Source organism: Podarcis cretensis (assembly GCF_951804945.1).
Source record: "Podarcis cretensis genome assembly, chromosome: 13".
Lineage (NCBI taxonomy): Eukaryota > Metazoa > Chordata > Lepidosauria > Squamata > Lacertidae > Podarcis > Podarcis cretensis.
The window spans coordinates 28,465,698-28,482,767 of NC_137182.1; the positions used below are offsets into that span (position 1 = coordinate 28,465,698).

Genomic DNA, 17,070 nt, shown 5'->3' on the forward strand with positions numbered 1-17,070 from the left:
TCCCTGACAGTGAATCTTGGAATAATAGTGAATTATTCAAGAAATAAAACTAGGGAAATTTATGCACCAACTCATACAGCTTGAGCATAGAATTTGGAGGAAGAGGCACCAAACTGGCTCCCACATAACACTAAGGTTATCTAACACTAAGCTTGTTAAACAAACCACAAGTTGTGCCAGCAATCAAGCAAACCATGTCTCGTTTCCCCCCCAAAGTTCAGTTTGTTTTGCAGCAGCTGTTGCCTCATGCCTGTTTACCTTGGCCATTGTTTGCAGGGGGTGGCCAAACAAACCATGGTTAAAGGAAGCAGCTGGGTTTGCATGCAATGCTAAACTATAGTTAGAATGAGCCAAAGTTCATAAGCCAGCAACAAAGCATAGATTCAGACTGTGGTTTCTTGGTACTAAACAAGCACCCCTTTTGGTGCCATTTTTGGCACATGTGTCAGTGTAAGCATGTGTGCTGACTGCATGCAAGTGGGGAGGCACCTATATTCAAAACAGAAAGGATGTTTTCATTTGAAAATATGCGAGTATGCAAGATCAGTCAACACGACCTATTACACAAGTGGACATAATTCATTAGAACCCATGGGGCAGAATTCACCTAATGAGTCTGCATCCATTGCACTAGGATTTCCACTTGTGAAAGGGGGCTTCCCCCCCACTCCCAAAACTGGCTTGGGATGGGAGTGTTAGGAGAACCCCCCAGAACAGTGAGGGGAGAGGGGATTGTTTCATCTGGCAAGCTACAATGCCTGCACAGACAAAATGTTCGTCATAGCATTCCATTGAATTCCACCCGGACATATAGCAGCTCCCACACTGGCACACTTCCCCACACAGATGCAAAAATATGAATCTGCCTTATAGGCAGCAGACCACTAGTCCATTCAGCCCAGCGCCAGCCCCACCAACTAGCATCACCTGCTCAAGGCCTTGAGAAACAGGTCTTTCCCAGCACGGTTACGCAACATATTTTTCAAGGAAGACGCCAATGATTAAATCTTGGACCTCCTGCATACAAAGTTGTGTCCTTTGGCTGAATTGTGACCCCCCCCCCCCCCCCCCCGTTCTAGAAAAACTTGCAGTATGTGCAACCACTCACATTATCAGAGGTATGACAACATGCAAATTCACAGCTGACGTTCACCTCAAAAGTGCAGCTTCATGCTCTCAGGATCTGTTAGCAGAGAAGGGAACCATCTGTGTGCTCCAGACAAGTCATTTTCTGCACACTCATTATTAACACTCTTGTGAGTCTTAGTTTGACTTAGCTTTGCATTTTGAGTGTTGAAATTCAAGGCTGGAATAAAGAGACTGTCGCTGTGCATGTGCAGAGTGCCGTTCCATCACTTCTCAGCAGCCACAGTCCAGCACATAGCTCAGCTTAGGAAGCCCTATTGAGTCCCAACATCCCTCTATTTAAGAATTACCCACTGCCTAAGAAAAGGAACAAGTTCAGTCCTGGAAAGGAGATAATACAAAAACTTTTTGCTTCACCCCAGGGAAATTACAGGCAGCCCCTTCAGATCATCTGGGTTGGCTTCTAGAGTAAAGGGAACCTGGTTTTTCACCCTCTTTAAGACACCAGCCACCAGTTCCCAAAGTTCGGGGATTACCTTGTAGCAGGGAGCAAAGCTGCGACTTCTCTTCTGACGGGGGCAGGCGAGCCCCTTGCCTGGGGAGCCACGCTTCCGCAGGCAGGTGCAGCAGAAGACGACCCCCACAGCTCTCCTCCAGCGCAAGCCCCGGGTCTCCTGCATACTGCGGTCCACAAGCGAGAGCCTCCAGGTCATCCTCTTTTAACTGAGCCACCCCACTGGCTGGCCTGGGGACTCCACGACTGCTCTCCACCTTACTCTGAAGCGACTCGGCACGCAGCTGCGCAGAAGGGGCTCTTTCCACGCCCCCCGATTCCACCTCCCCGCTTGGTCCTCCCATATGCTTCACACTCGGCTAAGATGACAGGGCTGGATGTTCGGAATAGCGACGACTAGCAGGGGACCCATCCGGCGGCACGGCTCGTTCTGTAGCAGCCCCTTCCTCCAGCTTTCTTAAACACACCCACTTCTGTTTTCGTGCTCCCTGGTCCCCGTGCCACACGCTCGGCCTGGAGGACCCGTCTGGAGAAGAAGGCGACGTCGGCTGCGCGCCCTGCGGGGCAGAATCTGCCTGGGTATCCTTAAGGAGCAGATGCCGCCCAGAGATGCTGAGTGACTCAAAAGCCGCATGGTGCCAAGCTATTTCTGTCTGCCTCGAGATTGAGGCTGGCAGGGCCAAGTCAGGCCGAGCACGGACTACAGGCTAGAAGAGTGGGGGGAGAGGGAGAGAGAGAGAGAGGACTTCCTTGCCAACCAGGACTTTTTATCAGCTTTTGAAGAAAGACCCAGCTGCTCATGCAACCCGAGGCCACTTAGCCGCACATTCGTTCTTCTCCAGTGAGCCACGTTTGCTTTGGCACAGGGAGAGTTAACAAAATCTCTCCCAAACCAGGCCTCAGCGGATAAACTTTTAACAAGGGGAACATGCCAGCTTTATCCGGGGAGGTGCTTTTTTTTTATTATGGTTCTTGCAAAAAAAGAAAAGACTGGCTGCATTTCGCTCTCGGCCTTTGGGGCAGCAGGAGGAGGGGTTGGTGCAGCCAAAGAGGGAAGGAAACTATTCTGTCTGAAGGAACACGCGACAAGTCTCCCAGTCTCAAGGCACAATATGGTAGCTGTGATTGATGACTTTGCCATAATTAGACTGAGCCAAACTGATTTAAGATTTGAGTGATGCAGGAGTAGAACCTATTCCTTTTAATTAGGTGCAGCGGTGACTTCTTTTTAAAAAAAGTAAAGGTGGGAGAGAAGGGGAATACAAGACTTAACGTGGGACAAACAAAAGCTTCGATCTGGGAATCCAAAATGGCTTCCATGAGTTTACGAGGCTTTCCGCCCTCACTTCTGCCCACAGCTAGGGTTTTCAGTCAGTGTTACAGGAATTTTTATAATGATTGGAGGGGAGGGTTGCCCCTCCAGCATGCAGTGTGCACCCCCCTTTGTTCACACACACACACACACACACACACACACACCCCACATAACACATGACACCACACAATTTCCAATGTTGTTCAGTTTGGGAAGGAAATGGCTACTGAGGGGGGGAGCTTGAGACATGAGTGGAAGGCAGCCATAATCCCTAAAGTGTGAGCCCATGCACTCAGCAGCTCCTCTGACTGAGTGATAATCTCTGGCATCCTGATACCTGAGTGCCAGACAGGTAGCCGTTCCAGAAACAATAGCAAACCCAAATCAAGACAAAAGGCTGTGATTAACTTGGCTGGGAAACAAGGACATGTAAATATCTCTTTTATATCACTTGATGGGTGTATGGTGGTGGTCAAGGGAAGCGGGGGGGGGGGGGGGCAAGCCCTGAGGCTCAGGTTTCTGTCCCCAGACCCTCCCAACATGTGATGTATTTGTAATGTATGCATGGTGTAATTTTAGGGGTGTTGTGAGTATCTTTGCAAAACTGATAAAAGTGGGAGCCATCCTTTTTCCTGGGCTTCTTCCTGCTTCTCTCATGTGGTGGAAGTACTGTTGCAACAGTCGTTTGAATAAAGACCAGGCCTACTGGCTTCTGTTTTGCTCCTATGTTCCTGGCTGGTGTCTTTGTTTGGTAATCCAAGTGAGCCCAAGGATTTTCCTATAACAGTCAGCCCAGGTTGCCCACATTCGCACCAGCGTAAAACAGATCTGCCCATATGCATCCGTCCTGTGGGAAAACATGAGAACAAAGGCTGCATATTCCCCCAAGGAAGTAAAATCTAATGAACTCAGAGGAATCTAGGCTGCAATCCCAACTCCTGGCTGGCAGTGGTGGGACTTGACAGGGCAGAGCAGTCCCTGTTGCATCCACAGTCCTGGCCCAGCACTCACACCAACCTGGAGAAGGTGTGGTGTGGGAAGGAGGGAGACTGGCCCCTTCTCTGTATCTGCTCCCAGTGGTGAAATGGTCTGGATCAGGCTCATTTACCATCACATGATGGGAGGACGGTCTGCGTGGCGTCCAGTGGAATCTATGCCAGCCCTGCCCCCGAAAAGCCTCATCTCTGGGGTTTCCCTTAACTACCAGCAGCAGCGCTGGCGGTAGCTTCCACCTGCCATTTTGGAGAGCATATTGGGACACTCCTTGATGGCAGGGCTTGCCTGTCAACAGCAGAGACCAGTGGAAACAGACAGGGCTGAAACCAAGGGACATCTCTGCCCCCATACAAACCCCGTCTGGCGTAGTAGACGGGGGAGTTTGGATTCCTCTGCCTGTTTTAATGTAATTTGTAAGGCGGCTCCAAGCAGTTTGCAAAGCAAAAGCGTAGTGAACAAAGCTATACGTTTCTCTAGCGTAGAAGAGTAGAAAACCAACACTGAATTACAAAATCACAACAACAGAGCAGGAAAGCAAAAAAATAATAATCAAAGGTCAAATAAAAGAAAACAGTCATTACAGATTGCTGGAAAGCTTGTAATGTGGAAGCAATACAAGTTTCCAGGGGAAGGGAATTCCAAAAAGTCCCCCTGTAGAGGGTTGGGTTTGCCATATAATGATGAGCAGGTGCTTCAAACATCGTTTTCCTGCTTATCCGTGTTTCATCTTTCATTTTAGATGGAAGAAAAACATCTTGCACTGCATCTTACAGGTTTTTGCATGCCTACAGAAATTCTGCAGCAGGAAGGTTTGCAAATGTTTTCCCGCAACTGTTTGCAAACAGCCTGGGCTCCACCTACATCCCTCTCCTTCCCCTGTAAACCATCACAACCCTTTTTGTAAGCGTTCAGTGGAGTTCTGTGTTCTCTCCTCCATGCCGCTAATGTTGTTAAACCAACGCTGCCTGGAGAAGGAGGGCAGGTGGCAGGAGGTTGTTTAACCCTTCCCTTCCTGTGCCTTTTCCAGCTGCAAACCACCCTCTTCAGGCTGTGTGATAAAGAAGGGAGTGATTTTTGAGGCAGAAAAGGACAAAAGAGGGAAGTTGTATTTTGATTATGAATATTGTTTCATCTGCCCAGTTTTCTCTGATCAGAAGCCTGAGACATTTTAAAATACAAAAACAGGTGGAGGAAAATATGCAGTTGAAATGAGCAACATGTAGCTTGAGAATGTAAAGAAGCTTTTCTACAGGGAGGGGCAAGAAGAAAACGAAACTCCTAAAGCCTCACCTGGGTGTGGACATTAACCCTGGGAAAAGGAAACCTATTTATTCCTCAGCTGATTATAAAAGGCCAGAAGATAAGTGTCAGAATCAACCTCGAAAAAGTGGCCAGTCTTCTGGCTTTAGAGAAGGAACTAATACAATCCTTCTGGTTATATTAACGCCACTGTTTCCAACAGCTTTCCTGAAGCTAAAAAGAACCACAAGCCTCCATAATGGAATCGCCAACAGCAGGTGCCGACAGCAGAAAGGAAGCAGAAGAGGTGGCTCAGAATGCCCTGGGCCTGCATGAGGAAGCAGAAAAACTCTGCAGTGGCTACACAGAGAAGATCCAAGTTACTCTGAAAGCTCTGCATTCCTTCCGAGAGAAAGTGACAATGGGATTCAAAGAGCTGCATGACTTCCTGTACGACGAGGAGTCGTCTCTTATGGCTAAAATAGACCAAGATGAAGAGAAACACCTGCGCTTTCTGGAGAACAAGCTGATGGATGTGTCTGAGGCAGCATCCTCTGCTCTGAAACTGGCGGACAACCTCAGTGTGGCCGACAACACCAGCAGACACGGCATGCGCATGACCGAGTTACGACTGAAGCAGCTACGGATGCAGATGGCCAGGCACAGCAAGGAGATGAGGTTCCGTGGACCAGATGTGCTGTGTAGCCCACCCCTAAAGTATTCCATTTGCAGGCAGATGCTGAAGAGAGCGGCACATTGTGCACTAGAGGACCTCACCCTTGATGACAGCAGCGCCCATCCTCACCTGATTGTTTCTGCAGACTTAAAATCGGTCAAGCTGAGCCCTCGCTGCCAGGCAGTTCCAAAGAGCCTATGGCGTTTTCAGCCCTGCCTCTATGTCCTCTGCTCACAGGGCTTCCAGTCAGGTAAGCATTACTGGGAAGTGAGCGTTGGGCAAAAAACCAACTGGGTCCTTGGGGTAGCCAGCTGCCGCGTCAACCGCAAGGCAGTGGAGAACCTCGCTCCTGAAAATGGATACTGGGTCCTCAGGAAAACGCCTGGAAACCGTTTCTACAACTTGAGCTCAACCCCAGTGCGTCTTGCTCCCAGCCACAGCCCCTCAAAGGTTGGAGTGCTCCTAGACTATGAAAATGGCAAGATTGGGTTTTACAGTGCAGAGAACATGGTGGAAATCTGCACGATCACAGGTGACTTTCAAGAGATGCTGCATCCCTTCTTCTGCCCTGGCTTGACACTTGCGGAAGAGGATTGCTATCCTCTGACAATAAACAGTTAGAGGGAAAGAGGAAAAACCAGACAGCCTGGAGGGAGAAGGCGAAAAGTGAAAAACCTCAGGAAAATAAATAATAGTGTTAAAGGTTTACAGGTGCATTTGTGTGTTTCTGAAAACTGCCTCATGCCACAGTAGTACAAGGAGAAATGAATAAAGCTTTGGATAATGCAGCTCTGGTACCAAGGCTTGCATCCTAGCTTAAAAATGTCATGGAAACTCATCATCTTGGGATGTGAGTTGTGTTGGGATGCAGAATGGTGACTGAGGGTCTGCACCAAAGGCAAAGAAGGGGAAGCCTGAAGAATTCTGGTGGAACTGGAAATTACTGGAAAGAGATAAGATGTTATTGTGTTGATTTTGGGTTAAAAGTGCCATTGTGTTATGATCTGTAACATCTAAGAATCTGATTTATTGGGGGGGGGAGAGAAGTCTCCATGATTATGTTTACATGTAATAATTTTTAATACTGGTTTACTTACCGCTCTCCTGACATGTCTAGTGTTGGTCTACCATGGAACTTGCTGCACATAACATCTCAAATGGTTGTATATCTGTGAATTTAAAGAACGTGTTTCATTCATACATTCACTTGCATGTGTTTTGCATTACTCATATGGGGTGACACTATTGCATGCTTTAAGCACGGACAACAGTTTAACAGAGCTTATGCCAAGGTTTGAGGTATTATTATGCAATTACTATTCAAAAGTAAGCCCAGTGAGTTCAACTGGAATTACTCCCTAGTAAGGGTGCACAGGAATGTGTCCACCTAGGACCTATCAGTGTTTCTTAAACTTGGGTCTTCGACTGTTGTTGGACTGCAATTCCCATCATCCTTAGCTAGCAGGACCAGTGGTCAGAGATGATGGGAGTTGCAATCCAACAACAGCTGGGGACCCAAGTTTGAGAAACATTGATAGGTCTTAAAGTATGTCAACACCAGCCAATGTCTGAGGTGTCTGTCCTAGAGGAGATGATGTCTGTGTACGTGTGTGTGCCCTATAAGTGCCAGAAAAAAAGTGTGTGTACTTGGGACTTCTGGGGAGATATGGCAGGACTCTGAGCTGGAGTGAGGAGGGGAATCAGATGTCAAGCAGAAGAGTCCCAGATGTGTTCCTGTGATTGGAGAGATGGGGTTGATAAGCAGCTGGTGCTCACTTGTCCATCCCCCACAGGATAGGAGGGAACCTGCCTAAAGGGACCAGATTCCACACATGGCGTGGCAGAAGGCATTTCGTCAGGTGCAGCTCGTCCTGCAAGCTACACCTGTTGAATTCTTCTTTTGCACAACCCTTCACGGTGCAGGAGCACCTGCCTGAACTCCTTTGTGGGGGTGGGGTAGGAAGAGTGGTCTGTGAGGGAGGGTAAAGGTAAAGGTAAAGGTACCCCTGCCCGTACGGGCCAGTCTTGACAGACTCTGGGGTTGTGCGCCCATCTCACTCAAGAGGCCAGGGGCCAGCGCTGTCCGGAGACACTTCCGGGTCACGTGGCCAGCGTGACATCGCTGCTCTGGCGAGCCAGAGCCGCACACGGAAACGCCGTTTACCTTCCCGCTGGTAAGCGGTCCCTATTTATCTACTTGCACCCGGAGGTGCTTTCGAACTGCTAGGTTGGCAGGCGCTGGGACCGAGCAGCGGGAGCGCACCCCGCCGCAGGGATTCGAACCGCCGACCTTTCGATCGGCAAGCCCTAGGCGCTGAGGCTTTAACCCACAGCGCCACCTGCGTCCCATCTGTGAGGGAGGGGCGGAACCCAAACCCTACAAAGTGAAAGGGTCAGACCCATGGAAGGCGAGGCAAAGCAGCCTGCGCGGAGCCTGCACTTCCCGTGAAGAGCCACCATGGGGCACCAAAACGCTCGGCGCTCTCTTCACGGGAGGCGGAAGAGACCGCGAGAACAAGACCTTGGTAACCGCCCCCTCCGCGTGACGCGAGGAACGCCGGCGCGCCCGATTGCGTCACAACCCGACCTCCCGCCGAGAGGCGGGAACCCGGAAGCGCCGTCTCACCCGGCCTCTCAACCCCGCCCCACGCACGTGACGCGCGCCTCACGTTCTCGACGCTGCTGCTCGGGAGGGACTGACTGGGCCTGCGGGCTCCCTGGGCGGCGGCGCGATGAGCGGGTCCGGCGAGCCAGCTGCGGAGGCCCCGGCAGCCACCGGAGCGGGAGTTCGGATCGTGGTGGAATACTGGTGAGAGAGGAAGGAGGCTCGGGAGTGCGTGGCCCCGCCCACTTTCCGCCCCGGGCCCCGCCCTTCGCGCGCTCCTGGCCACGCCCTCCCTCTTTGAAAGACTCCGCGGTTGACTGCTTGGCCCCGCCCAGCTTCGATTTAGCCACGCCCCTCCCGCGTTGCACTCTTTTCTTTGCGCTTCGCAGTGTTAGATGGTGGCAGCGGGGGAGACGGGACGGGAGCTGAAGTCCAGCAGTGCCGGATTTACGTATAAGCTAAACAAGTTTATAGCTTAGGGCTCCACTTTCTTAGGGGGCCCCGAAAAATTTAAAGGAAAAAACTGTTTTTAATGTATTTCCGTTCAACAATTACTTTGATAAAATACATATTTTGTTACGTACAAATGGCTTTAGAAACCTTTTAGGTCCATAAATTACCATATAGCATATATTCAACACAAAAAAGTGACGATTTGTTGTTGACAAAGGACAGCTGGACATATAAAGGCCCCATTCAGTAGCTTAGGGCCTCATCAAACCAAAATCCGGCCCTGCCAGCAACTCCTGGGGAGCCACGGTTGAAGGACTCCTGGCAACCAGAAGGACAAGGGCCTGCCCCGAGGAGCTTCCAGAGCGAGTGTTACACCTTTATGTGTCACCCACCCCTTTCAAAAAATAAAAATCATAGAATTGGAAGGGACCACGAGGGTCATCTAGGCCCAGCCATGAAGGAGTCTTTTTGCACAATATGGGGCTCCAACATGCAACCATGAGATTAAAAGTCTTTTGCTCTCCTGGCGGAGCTATCAACAGGCTGCCATTAGTCAAGGTGAACTTCCTGGCAAACCTGAGGCTGCCCCCTCTGCTTACGGTGTTTCTGAGAGCCGTAGAGAAGGCTTTCTCCTCCCAGACCAATTCTAGGAAAAACCAAAGGGAGCCTTAAGTCCGGGAGGGCTGGTCCATTATGGAGAACAGGAGTACAAACCCACCAACCTCAGCCAGCCCTTTGTTCACTTGCTACTTGCCTGTCTTCCTGCTTACAAACAGCCCAGGGTTGGCACTGCATGTCACCTTCATTGCCCTAAGCATCAATGTTGCCTTTACATAACTTGGCCACCAGAGGGAAAGTTGGGGGACAAAGCTAGAATGGCTGGGTTCTGGCTGCACTTGGTCTAGTCTCACTTACAGATCAATGTGTGGAGCCTGGGACGGGGCAGACAGAGTGGACTAAGCTAGCAAGAGTCGGATGACTCATGTAAACCAGTAGAAAATCTTAGCCCAGTGCCTGGTGCTTCCAATGATGTGTAGACTGAGGGTGGTGTGACGGGGAAGCCAGTGGCAGAACCCTCAAGACAAGCAACAGGTAGCCTGCCCTCTTGGTTTGGGTTTACTGCCTTGGGATTTTCTGGAGTTGTTGGGAAGAAGGAAGAAGCCCTGAAACTTCAGATCAGACTCCACCGCTGTACTTCATTCAGCACTGCTCTGTTACAAAGGCACACAACCAGGGATCCTGCAGAATGGGGACCTGGATCAAGCTCTTTGTGCAAGTTTCTGCCTTTTTCAAAGGCCAGTCACATCTGAACAGGTGTTCCACTTCAGCGCTGCCTTTAAACAAAAGCAGTCACATACAAATAGCAAATATTTTCTCCCTCCCCTCCCCCACTCCATTCACAAGTCCTCCTCTCCGTTCGTTGTTGCCATCTTCAGCTTCCATTTGACACCCTAACCAAATTTCTCTTCCTAGCAAACCTTGTGGCTTTGAGTCTGCCTACCTAGAGCTGGAAAATGCAGTAAAAGAGGAATTTCCTGACGTGGAGATCGAATCGCGGCTTGGGGGGACAGGTATGGTCTCTGTGGAACTTTCCATGCTGACAGTAGCAGCAGTGAGCAAGGACCCCATTCATAGTGGGATGAGGGTGAACACATCATTCAGAATTCCTGTGATTGTGTGGGATTTTAGCCTCATCAGCATGCTCAATAATGCTCTAGAAATGGGTTGGTTCTGTTAGCATCGCTGGGTTCCAGTTGTGGAGGCAGCCATAGAGATCTGATGGGATCTGTTTCTTGACCCACCTTTTGAAGATCTGTGCCCTAGAATACAATCAACCTCCCCCCCCCCCTGTGGCTGCACATTAGCAAAGGAAGCTCAGTTGCAATGGGCACCAGCAGAATTTCAGATCCCTTTGTCAACCATTGCTAATCTTCTCATTGCAGAACCCCAGGCATCTCAGGTACACAGTCTGAAGCTTCCTAGCCTATGGCCTCCCCTGGGAGTTGGGAGTTTTGTAACCAGAAAGAGAGAATAAGGCAGTGTAAACGCTATACCTTTAAAGCACATTTGTTTTTTGTTTTTTTTTATAAAATTTTTTATTGAGTTTTCACATTTTATAAACACAGACACACACACACAGACAAAGACAACACATATAAAGTTTCATATCCTTACTTTCCTAACCCCAGTTCTTGACCTCCCCCCACCCCCCCTTCATACATCCTAATTCAATTAAATTAGCTCAGCAAGTTCATATCTCTCATCCTTTACATATTATTATTATATATATATATATTTAAAGAAATACTTAATTCTTATTACTTGGCCAAATTTTACTTATCCAGTTTTCTTATAAACATTAAATCCTTTTCTAAGGTCGACTCGAATTCCTTCCACGAATTTCCCTTTTATCTTAAAAATAGGTCATAATAATCAAACACAAAGGTCATAAACATATTTTTAAAAAATTCTTTCCCCCCCCCCCGCCCCGGTTTCTGTCCCTTCCCAATGTCCCCATGTCCACAAAAACAGTCTTTAGCCTGGATTCCTCACATCTGAGGCCTTTAAATCTCTGTCAGTCTCTCTCTGCCGATTTTGTTGGTAGCCCTCTTTGTTGGTCCTCGGGTCTCGAAGGAGTTCTAGCTCAGTCTCATCAGATTTTCTTCCATCCAAAGTACTTGGCACCAGCTGCTGCGAAAGGTCAGCCAATCCATACTCAAAGAGGAAGCCCCAATCATATTTCTTATTTCTTTTAAATTCAAATATTCCAAGTGTTCCAGGGGCTTCCTCCCTCCTCTTTCACATCTCTCGCAAGTTTGTAATCCAAAGGTCTTCTTCTTTGTGTTCTGACAATGTAGGCTTCTGGTTGGTACTCTCCATCTGTACTGGCCCTTGTTCCCTCTCCTCCTGTTCCGAAGTTATCTCTTCTAATTCAGCTGCAGATTTTTTCCCGGTCAAGTCCATTGTGCATTCAGCAGAGTCACTTATTTTAAAGTTCAAGGTTGTAAGTTGTTTACTCATAGCCGTAGTCTGCTCCTGCAACTTTCCCACGAGAAAAAACATTCTTTCTATCTCTGCCTGTAATTTTCCATCTGCAGCCATTGTAGTGTTTCAATGTTTCCCCTAGGGGGATTCTGGTTACTTAATAGTCTTTTCCCAACAGTCCGTTACTTTGTTATTTCACTACTTTGTTCCCAACCACTTTAATTCAAATATAACAAATTTAGTCCAGAAAGGTGTTAAATAATAAGATTTTTAACTTTCACTGCCCGTTTGACAGCTCCTTTGACAGCTGTCAAACTCCTTGTTCCTTTCCCTCCAGCTCACATACAGGACACTCCCGGGTCTGGGGGGGGTTTAAACAAAAGCTTCTAAAATTCCACTCTTACTCTCCAGCACAAATCTTCTTCTGTCAAATTCATGAAAATATTATCTTTTAAAAAACACCAAAAAGAAAAAACTCCACCTTAGTTCTCCGATCCTTGCTTTAAATCTTCTGTAGGCAGGGGGGTGCGGACTTCCCTTTAGCACATCCCCCGATTGTACCGAATTCAAAGGTAGAAATTTTAAAGTCCAAATTCCATTCTACTCACGGATTAATTAAAGTCCGAATTTCAGGGAAGAAAGTCAGCGGTCTCCGGCCATGGCTCGCGGCTTCGCTCCACTGCAGTAGCGGTCCACTCACAGCACCACGCCGCTCCCCGTACCCTCTCCACAGCCTTTAAAAAGGCTCTTCGTGGGTCGGGGGGGCGCTTTAGGTGCCCGCCGAGTCACCAAGTCTGCAGGCTTCAGCGCCTGCGGTTTCTGAGGGTCCCCGCGTCGCCGTCGCGGTAGAACCCTTCTCCAGCGGAGCCGATTCCCTCCGGAGCTCGGAGGGAATCCGCCATTAACCAGATCGCGCTAACCCGGAAGCCCTTTTAAAGCACATTTGAAGCACGTTTCCACTCTCAAAAGAATTCTGGGCACTGTAGTTTAGAGTTAAAATTCCCAGCAACCCTTAACAAACTACAGTGCCCAGAATTATTTGATGGGCGGAATGGTGCTTCAAATGTGCCTTGAAGGCGTAGTGTGTACGCAGCCCAAATGACAGGAGAGAGATGATGTGCCTTCTCTTTTCCCATGTGGCTTGGGCTCACTTCCTAGTGTGCCATCTAGGAGAGGTGTAGCTGGGTGGGGTGGGGTAGGCTAGCTGGGTTTCTGCCCCAGGTTAAGCCTCCAGAGGGGTGCCATCGAAGCTCCCAGCCTCTGTGTGCTTATGTATGTCTATGCAAATACACGTGGTTTTGTTTTGCTTTTACAAACTGGGTCTTTGACCTGGGTGAAAAAGAGCCTAGTTTCGCTCCTGCCATCTTGGACCTTCTTGCTCTTCAAGCCACATGGCTTCTGTGGGTTTGCTTTTTCCTTTGTGATATTTTGTCATCTTGATTTATTGCCCGATATCTGGGCAGTGAAATGGTGGTGAACAGTTGGTGTAAAGCTGGAGCTAAGTTTCTCCTCGTGCTATATTGTCTCTCTCTTTTTTTTGCCCCCCTTACAGGTGCATTTGAAATAGAAATAAATGGGCAGCTGATCTTCTCCAAACTTGAAAATGGAGGATTCCCTTATGAGAAAGATGTAAGTCCCTCCCACCCCCTGCAGCAGTTCCAAGACCATAGTTTGGGGAGGATGCTTCAGCCACTATGGTAACAGCTTCACCGTGCAGTGTTAGAAACTGAAATACGAAAGCTGGGAGCTAAATGGCACCTTAAACCTTTGTTATGGGCACAGCAACGGAATGACTAGGCATGCTTTTTTATAACAAGAATACAAAGCTGAAATTGGATGAACTGCAGCTTAACTCTTATATTCATTTTTCACATGGTCTAGTCCTCATCTGAAGACTGCAAAAAACAAAGCCATACTTCCCCTGCCCGCCCCCCTAATAGTCTTATGAGGGTTCCTTCTCCAGTCCTCAAAGTGGCTGGAAATGAGGAGGCAGAAAAAGGTCCTTTCGTTCCAGCAATGGCAGTTTTGATGTGAAATCTTAGGTGCATACTGCGCCCAGAGCTCAGAAACTGCTTGCGTTAATGAGATTCCCTGTCTCAAAACACACCTAGAACAATGGGAGTTTCAAACGCTGACACCGTGGGATTGCCTAGTGTCCAATATGCTGCCAGTTCCCCTTTCCCCAAATGTATTGTATTGTGCATGGAGTTCTTTGTACTCCAAAATGCAGGCAAGTTGCATTTCTCCATCCTAATCCAAGTAGTGGCAGCTTCTCCTAACATCTAGAAGATCCGTTACATCTTGAAGATGCTTGTTTTTGTTAAAAGACAGCTGCGCTCTTAATCAGGCTCCCTTGGTCCAAAGATCTGTCACAGTTGTGGAGTATTATAAGTGGCGTTTCAAAATCTTAAAAGGCAGACAGCTCATTAAGCTTAAATAGCTTTGTGTGCTGCCAAAAGTTCTGTATTGGTGCCTCTTTGAAATAAGTCACAGCTTAATAAAAAATAAGCTTTTCTAACTTCTAGGTTTTTTTAGAAAATGAAGACAACTTTAATATTTGATTTTAAAAAATGATCCCCTAAAAGCAAAATAGCCTTGAAAAAGAAAACTAGCATGCTCTTAATTCTAGGCTTCACCATTTAAATAAATACAGTAGATTACTTGGGTCCATTAATTTCTTTTGAGTCTACTCTGAGTAAAATTTAGTTGGAAACAACCCATAGTTGATTGGTCAGCTGCTAAAGTGTACAGCATTAGTTGCAAAAACTAACTTCAATTTCTAGAGGTGAGCTTATGGGGAAGGAAGGAGGAGTGTGTGTATGGGTGTTTATGACTCTATGGTTATGTACTGCGGAACAGCTGGCACTTATTTTGAAATCGCCAGCTTTTCAGATATTCAGATCCTTTAGCTGCATATGAAGAATTCACACTTCCGGTTTTCTCCCTTCTCTTCTTGCAGCTCATTGAAGCCATCCGCAAGGCTGGCAACGGGGAGCCCCTTGAGAAGATCACCAAGAGCCGACCACCTTGTGTCATCCTTTAAGTCTCTCTTTTCTCTGGTCCAAACCTGCCTGCCCACCCTTAATTCTCGCTCTCCCTGCCTCCACCTCCTACTCTAGTTTAATTACCTTGGTAGGTGGGGAGAGGATGAAACACAGCAAGGTGATTTGGGTTGCTAACACACAAGAAGCCTTATAAGAACCTGAGCCACTTTAAGGAGGTGAGGAGAACAAGGTGCTTGCTAAATTAATTTCGGCAGATCAGCCTTCCTGCTTGGGGAGCCTCTCCCATTTTTAAAAAGACCAGAATGAATTTTGTCTTGATGTGCTGCATTTCTGTCCTTATGTATAACTGACAAGGATGAAGCCCTCCCCCATCTCCTTTCAGAATTGGGTCATCTCTTCTGACCTTTAGTGGTTCATCCTGGGCCATCAGCTATCTTCCTCCCAGGTCCCCATAACCCCCTTTAACTGAGCCAGGATGAGCTAGTATCTCGTCCTGCCCTCATTGAAACCCCCATCTTATCCAGTCTGGATAGGGTTCATACTGTTGCAGCAAGCTCTGAAGGACCTCAGACACCTTCAAACTATAGTCTTGGGGACCAGTGTAGAAAGCTGCTCACTGTTTGCACAATATGTGGGGAAATTTCCACAAAACTTCTGCAATTGTCCCCTTCTCTGTCTTGCACCACAGCCCAAATGTGGGCTTGAAAGTGGAGGCTTGGCTTAGCTTGAAGCAGTTCATCTTGTGGTGTTAAGGTCTATCTGGTTGGCCACTACAGTGGTGATGCAGAGCTTGTTCAAGTCCCACCCATGATCCATAGCAACCTGTACAACAGAGATTTGGGGCTTCTCTTTTATTATAGCAGCTATAAAGGGCAGGGCAGGCACCTGCAGTGGAAGAGATCTCCTCAAGCCAGACCAGATCTTTGTACGAAGGAGAAAATAGAGCCCATGCCTATAACGAGATCTGCCATCACTTGAGTCTACCTACCTGCCGGTTGCTTTGGCCTTTTTTTTCTTTTTGAAGGCTAGCATGAAACTCAGCATAGTTCAGAACAGGCTAGCGATACAGTGAGAACTTACTTCTTTAAAGCTGTTTAGTCAATGGTTACAATTCTCTCTGCAGAACTGCAAGAACTTTTTTTAAAAAAACCACAACTAAAACATATATTCTCAAGCATTATCCAGCTATACAAGGAAGCATTTTCAAGATCTGTTGATTTCAGGATTGAAATACTTGCTTAATTTTCCTGCTGCAAACCCGTGGGACTTGAGATGTTTAATTCTGGTTAGATTGCTCATATGAACGCACACATGCCTTTTTTTGAAAAACAAAACCCTGATCTCTTGCAGTTAGCATGCTTAGACCTGCATCTCCTTGATAGGAATACAGAATGTATATGATGGCCTGATTATGCTGTTAAGTTTCCCTGCCAGTGCGATATAGCAGCCAGTGAAACAGAACAGGGGTGGGAAAACTCTGGCATAATAGGCCACACATTTTGCTTTGCTAGGTGTGAAAGAGCTGCTGTGTAGTTATTGTCATGAATATCCATCTCATCTAGCTCAAATCTGAAATTCCACTTTCATGCCTCCACCCTGTTCCTAGGCTCTTGGGTTTTATCACCCTGTTTTCACTTTTCTAATCTGTCAATTGGTGACTTTGGCACATCTGCCACAGCTGAAGTGCAAAGTGACACATAAGTGCTGCTGCTAACTCTTTAAGAAGGGGGAGATCGGAGAACGCCAGTCATGCCTCCCACCCCACCTCCTGTTGTCTAGTTTACGTGCTGCAAACATTGATGAATTTATGTTTGGTCCAATTTATATAAAGGAAAAAAGTTAAATTGTCTCCTTTTGTGTGTATGGAAGTTGTTCATTTTCTGTGCATGCTGTAAAGAGAATTGAGGGGCATATGGGGCTCATCAACCTGGAAAGGTAGCCCATCTAGGAGAAGGAAAACTCTGGTCCTAAACCTCTGCCACCTTGAAGGACATCTTTGGAAGAAGAAAGGGCTAAGGAGTAAACCCTACATCAGCCTTTCTCAACCTGTGGGTCCCCAGATTTTGTTGAACTACAGCTCCTGTCACCCCCTAGCTAGTAAGGCCAGAGCTCAGGGATAATGAGAGTTGTAGTCCAACATCTGGGGACCCACAGGTAGAGAACCGCTCTTCTACACTAATCCAGAGTGGAGTCCCC

General features: G+C 47.7%; 3 protein-coding genes across 5 annotated transcripts in view; 2 read left to right on the forward strand and 1 right to left on the reverse strand.

Moving 5' to 3' along the window:
• The window catches only part of GRB7 (growth factor receptor bound protein 7), an 84,469-nt gene extending 75,858 nt beyond the window's left edge, over positions 1-8,611 (reverse strand). Inside the window, exons 1-2 of one of the 3 annotated variants that reach the window (XM_079948741.1) lie at positions 8,496-8,611; positions 6,924-6,995 (exon numbers count right to left, since the gene is read on the reverse strand). Coding sequence is in view for 2 of the 3 variants with exons in the window: in XM_079948739.1 (XP_079804865.1) it covers positions 1,623-1,944 (322 nt within the window). In the remaining variant the exon portion in view is untranslated. Of the gene's footprint in view, positions 1-1,622; positions 2,320-6,923; positions 6,996-8,495 lie in introns of those variants that run through there. The other 2 variants (XM_079948739.1, XM_079948740.1) reach the window with 2 other exon arrangements.
• On the forward strand, positions 5,410-6,447 carry LOC307200538 (zinc-binding protein A33-like; the record flags this gene model as incomplete). The annotated part of the gene is made up of 1 exon (XM_079949074.1): positions 5,410-6,447. One exon carries the CDS (start codon positions 5,410-5,412, stop codon positions 6,445-6,447), a length of 1,038 nt encoding a protein of 345 aa, XP_079805200.1.
• MIEN1 (migration and invasion enhancer 1) lies at positions 8,501-16,011 on the forward strand. Its single transcript, XM_079948917.1, has 4 exons — positions 8,501-8,635; positions 10,358-10,455; positions 13,422-13,498; positions 14,829-16,011. Exons 1-4 carry the CDS (start codon positions 8,559-8,561, stop codon positions 14,910-14,912), a joined length of 336 nt encoding a protein of 111 aa, XP_079805043.1. The 5' UTR covers positions 8,501-8,558; the 3' UTR covers positions 14,913-16,011.
• The last annotated feature ends 1,059 nt before the right edge of the window (positions 16,012-17,070 follow it).

Excerpts from the sequence above, each read along its gene's own strand:
- MIEN1 (XM_079948917.1), top strand. The coding sequence starts at position 8,559 with ATGAGCGGGTCCGGCGAGCCAGCTGCGGAGGCCCCGGCAGCCACCGGA. Across the intron at positions 8,636-10,357 it reads CGGATCGTGGTGGAATACTG|CAAACCTTGTGGCTTTGAGT; the intron begins GTGAGAGAGGAA and ends TTCTCTTCCTAG. Across the intron at positions 13,499-14,828 it reads GATTCCCTTATGAGAAAGAT|CTCATTGAAGCCATCCGCAA; the intron begins GTAAGTCCCTCC and ends CTCTTCTTGCAG.